The sequence below is a fragment of the Priapulus caudatus genome, unplaced genomic scaffold (assembly GCF_000485595.1).
Source record: "Priapulus caudatus unplaced genomic scaffold, Priapulus_caudatus-5.0.1 Scaffold55, whole genome shotgun sequence".
In the NCBI taxonomy this organism is placed as follows: domain Eukaryota; kingdom Metazoa; phylum Priapulida; class Priapulimorpha; order Priapulimorphida; family Priapulidae; genus Priapulus; species Priapulus caudatus.
In genome coordinates this window covers 647,969-653,467 of record NW_014577116.1, presented here as the reverse complement: position 1 = coordinate 653,467, position 5,499 = coordinate 647,969, and the positions used below count along the sequence as shown (strand labels likewise).

The 5,499-nt window shown below is 41.3% G+C and overlaps 1 protein-coding gene across 1 annotated transcript in view; it reads left to right on the top strand.

The window, feature by feature from the left end:
• Nucleotides 1-5,499, top strand: part of LOC106821008 — an 8,754-nt gene that overhangs the window by 1,554 nt on the left and 1,701 nt on the right. The window contains exons 2-6 of the mRNA XM_014825641.1: nt 2,669-2,768; nt 3,315-3,466; nt 3,987-4,083; nt 4,417-4,578; nt 4,771-4,841. Of these exons, the coding sequence (XP_014681127.1) occupies nt 2,669-2,768; nt 3,315-3,466; nt 3,987-4,083; nt 4,417-4,578; nt 4,771-4,841 (582 nt within the window). The remainder of the gene's footprint in view (nt 1-2,668; nt 2,769-3,314; nt 3,467-3,986; nt 4,084-4,416; nt 4,579-4,770; nt 4,842-5,499) is intronic.

The window sequence follows — 5,499 nt, the reverse complement described above, 5'->3', positions numbered from 1 at the left end:
CCTGGTAATTTGCACGATCAAGATGCAAATGGAGTGCATCCTGGGAAGGTGGCAAGGACTCGACTGAACTCCTCCCCTTGCTCCCCTTGGCCTCCTTCGCATGTAGTATGAGCCGAGTATCTGCCTCCTCGTGGCTAGATTTCAGCTGTGAGATGTCACTTCGGCATGACGACCAAGCCTGATCTGCATCGTCGAATCCACCTGCGATTATCAGTTCATGCCCTTCTGATTGGTCTTTGGCACTCGTCATAAGTTCTTTACTCAGAAACGAAGCCAGCTCTGCTTTGTTCTTGGAATGAGTGATAAACTGTTTCCAGGTCTGTGGTAACTTGACATGTCTTGAATCTATCACCCTTCTGATTGGTCTCATCAATCCAGCCCGATCAGAACGTGTCCCATCCTTGATGGATGTCTCCAAATATCTGTCGAACAAGACATCAACTCGAGAATATCCCTTTCCAAACTTTCCTTTCACAATGCCCGAAAAGACGTCTGCAAGATCCCCAAAGGTACTGGCTTTTTCAGGCTTACCAATGGCTTGAATGAGGGCTGGTGCATCTATCAGGAGACAGGTGGGAGACTGACTCTTGGGTAGGTTTGTCACTATTTTTGCAGTTGTTTTCTCGGTGAGGATGTCTTGGAGGTCCGCTTTGTTCTTGGCAGACACAAGCTGTCGATTTGTCTTTACAAGGGAAAGTGGAACTGGAGAGAGTTCGTGTTTGAGAATATTTTGCAAGTTAACGTCTCTCCCACTACCTGAGGCTACCAGAAGTCGACGGAAAATATCTCTTTCTGCCTTTACCTCAATCACCTTGTCTTTCTGGACTGGGACTTTCACCTTGTACATTGTTGCCAAAGTTTTTGCCTTATTCTGAGGAATCCTAGAATAAAAGTCAACAGAATGGTCTTTGAGGCGTGATTTGACAAAATTTGTGACTAAGCTAGTACCCTTCACTTCAGCAGAAAGTAGCTCATCCCTCACATCATCAGGAGCAACGTCACCTGTGGACAGACAAACCAGGTTTTCCGTACGATTGGAAAATACCCCAAAGCTTGAACTCTCTGACAAAGCTGCTAACATCAGTTTCATCTCGTTGAATACCTGCTGGACCAGAGTCTCTGTGGCTTAAATCGTCATTGCTGTCTGTCGGCTGGAGGTTGTAGAGAGCGAGCGTGTCATCAGCAATCCGTGAACGTTCATTGTACGTTAAACACCACCTATCCCGCGCTGCTTCCAGATGGTTTATTCCAACAATTCCTCCACTGACCTTTGCTACTCGGTTGATGTGCTCTAGTGCTTGATCAGTGGGTATCTGGCAGAATTTGCTATCTGTCCTCTTTACTGAGAACCTTCCAGCCATGAACTCGTCATGTACCTCTGGTGCTGTAGTCGCAAGGTTTTGCATGCGCGGTTGCTGTTCAATGAACACATGGCGTATGCATAGCCATTTATTTATTATTTATTTATTGAATATAATATAATGGACATGTTTAACATAAGAAGTTAACACAATAAGAATTCATTTAAAGTTAATTTTAACTAAAACTCAAAAATATTATTTAGAATTGAAATCGCCCAAGCATATGTATTTTTGGCATTTCACGGCAGCCATTTTGAAAATATGCAAATGAGAAACATCTTATCATATTTAAATATTACCTTAATTATTTCCTCGTGTCTAGTTTAAAACCACAGTCGAGTAAAAAAGTCAGCAAAAGTTAATTAGACAGTTGTTGATCAATGTCTTAAGAAGTGTATGTTGAACTTTCATGGCGCCATTTGAAAATTCGATGCCACGCCCACTAAAGGCAAATTTGTTGGGGTCGCACACTCTAATTAGCGTAAGCACCTCATCAAAGTACATGTGCGCCAAATTTGAGCATTAAATAGCTAAAAAAATTATACTACACTGAGGAAGTTAAACATGAAGTCATCATGCACATTGGACAGTTCACAAAAACTTAAATTACGTGGAGACCTTAAATAGGGTCGAAGTTTGGACCCCCAGTACCAGGCCCCTAATTGATCAATCATTCTCATGAAAACTTCCGAAAAGCTTCCTCAATATGTCCCTAAGCCTGTGAATGGTAGTATTTACCTATTACTTTACCAGATGACCCCTTAGGGGGGCAATCGTGAAAAAGGGTCTGGTCCCGGGGGGAAAAAGGGTAATGCCTAAACTTTGACCCTTTTTGACCCCTTTGAATTAATTATTTTAAAATTTGTATTATTCTGTCACGTCAAGCAGATCAAGAGCTTTATTTTGAGTGTTGAATAAACCTTCTACTCTAAAAACTGAGCATTCCATGAGCATTTTCCTTTACATTATGGCTAAAATTATCGGATTTTGAAAAAATTGCAATTCAGCAGAAAAAGGGTTAAAAGGGCCTTATTTGAAAAAAACTTTGATGGCATCCTACCTAGCCAGGTGCCCCACCCCATGTACTAACTACCTAGGGTGGATGACATTCTCTACCTCTCAATGATTTTTAAATCTTTATCCAGGCCACTTTTTCATTTGCGCCTCTCTACTAAGATGAGCTCTGTGTTTTCAGTTGCTCGCTCAAGCATGGGAGTTTCGTAGGTATAACGATTCTGCCATTGTATTGCTAGAGCTTTTGTGTGATTACATATGTATTCTTTGGTTATTTTGGAATATTCTCACAGTGTGCTGAATGCCTTTCTTAACACGGGGGATGGAGGAATCGTTTATATCGGGATCGTCGATGATGGCACTGTCAAAGCAATACGGCTCACAGAATACCAGGTGCGATATTATTTTTCAAAAGTTTCACAGTTAATTTCATTCTTGTAATCATTTAAAACAAAAGACAGCATCTTTGCAATTGGTAGTTGCTGTGAGCAGATAGTAGTTTTAAACGTATTTCGTGGCTCATAAGATGCTTCCATGTACCTACATATTTATAAGGTAATAATCTGAGAAATTGTGACAGCATAATAGCCTTCCGGCTATCAGGTATAGGCTCACCATAAATGAAGCTGCACCATTGTTTTTCTATGTTGTTACTCCACAAATTCCCAGTATTTTATAACCCCTCCTTATACTATCATCCTTGGTTAGTATATACTGTAGGCTAGTTCACTGAGGTGCGTAATATACTGTTGTGTAGCTATAAAATCTTGGGTGCTATAAATTCTGCTATGCCGACTTTCAGCTTATATAGCAGAATTTATAGCACCTGAGGTGGCTTTCAAAGACTTTGCATTCCCAATTTACACAGGTACCGTTAAACTGCAATAAATTTGTTCTTGGTTCGATGTTAATATTCCCCATATGTAATAATCCATGTAGAAGGATCATCTACGTGCTGGCATTGACGACTTGCTACAAAACAGATTTTATCCCAGTGTCAGTCAACATCGGTACCGTGTAAAGTTTGTCCCCGTCATCGAAAAAGATGACGACCACATTGACATCGACCACATCTATAATTTGGAAATAAGGTAGGCTCGCATAGCAAAATGAGAGGGAATTGTCAGTGGTTGTGTCTTAGGCAAAAGAGAGAGAGTGAGAGAGAGTGGACGAGGCCTTTTGAAAAATGTCGAACTGAGTAAAGTATAGTCCCTTACAGGGTTCTCCCTACGTTGCGCAAACGGGGCGCGCGCGCCCCGTTTGGGAAAACTCCCCCCTGTTTGAATCGTTGCGCCCCGTTTGAATCGTTGCGCCCCGTTTGAATTACCTCCGCCCCGTTTAAATTCCACCACAATAAAAGTTTGCCAGCGCGGGAATCGACCGTCAAGAATTGCCGTTCGACTAGGACGTCCGACGCGTGTATTTTTACCGTACCACGCATGCACTGCAGACAGTACACAAGTTATCCTGACAATGCACAGTTAACCTGTCACTAACTGTACACCGACTCGGCTATCTTATATATACAAGAACCCCAAATACCGTCTATGGTGTGGTGGCGATTTTACGCATTAATTAGTCGTACAGTAAAAATATTATTTTTGCTCTCAGTACCATGACAGATCCCAAGCTGAAAGAAAAGCCACATTTGCTGAGGACTGCACAGTACTGCTGGTGCGACAAGGATTCTATAGCACAGTTTAATAATGTATGTGACAAATCTATTACTCTACTCTTACTCTATCTCTTACAGGCGAAAATGCTCATTTATTGTTATGAAAACATAGAGATCCAAACTAATGTGCCCACTAACGATTGTGCTCAAGTTAGGTAGCATTTAAAGAAGTTGTTCTTCACATTCTTTGGCTGCATTGAGTGATATAACTTGACAGCACGTTGTTTTAAAACTATAAGCAAAAGTTTCTATATTCACTCCAGAAGCTTGGTGCAGCTGATTAATAATGCATGGACAACCTACTTTTGTATTATGACTCAAGGGTTGAGAGCCACAGATATAAATTCTTGCCTGTCATGTGAACAGGGGCAGGTGTGCGGAGAATATGTAGCAGAGATACACATCCAAACGTGGGACCCAAGCGATGCGAGGAACGCTGGCTCGATGCAAACACAGCACAAGCTAAACCCTGTGCACCAGAATGAGGAGGCACACGTTTACTTCCGCATGCAAGCCAGTAATATGCGGGTAAAGTTAGAACCAAGAAACAGTCGTGTGTTGCATAATATGTTTAGATGTTTGTATAGATATCTGCGTAGAAGGGTGTATAGGCATTTCACAGCTGTTTTTGTCTATGAACAGTGTGCGATGATTGCTCCTGTTGTTGCCATTGATATCCCAGTGGCTGTTGATTTATATCCATTTCTTGTAATGTTTCAGGCTTCAATGCACGACATAAGGCAAGTCACTCAGCTACAGATGCAAAGTCACTACCAACCAGAGATAAACAGGTGTGTTCCTGGTTGTTGGTAAAGCTATGAATAAATTGCACATTCACACCAGTCCTAGTTGATACTATTATTATTATTATTATATTTATTTATATTGCGCTTTTTTACATAAAATGATCAAAGGCGCAGCACATCAATATCACAACCGACTAAACAATAAAATGAGCGAATTCATATAGATATACAAGCAATATACATATATATATATATGAATACCTGAAGATGAGAAGGGCCTAAGTCCATCATATGGTCAATTTGAATTAGACCCAGAAAAATGTTACTAATACATAGGGCTACCATGTGCATGCATAATGGGCCCAAGTCCACTCTCCAAGTAATGTTACTGAATGCTAGAAAACTGGCATGACTATACAAGAGAGACCCAACTCCAGAACTTGGGCCTTCGTTATACACATGCAACAGCGCCCTCTGGGAAAATTTGGTTACCCTTCACATGTTCAACATGGCAGATTTTCAGAATAATGATAGTGGCAATAGTGATGATAAAGTTCATGAAAAAACGTAGAAATTAGAAAGAATGGAAGGCAAACAAGTGCCGCGGAGCGACAGCGCTCATCTCACGTCTACTGCGGTGACTCTGTGGTGGAGTGGTGGGATTCTAGTAAACCCGGTTAGTCCCAAATGTGTTCACATACGC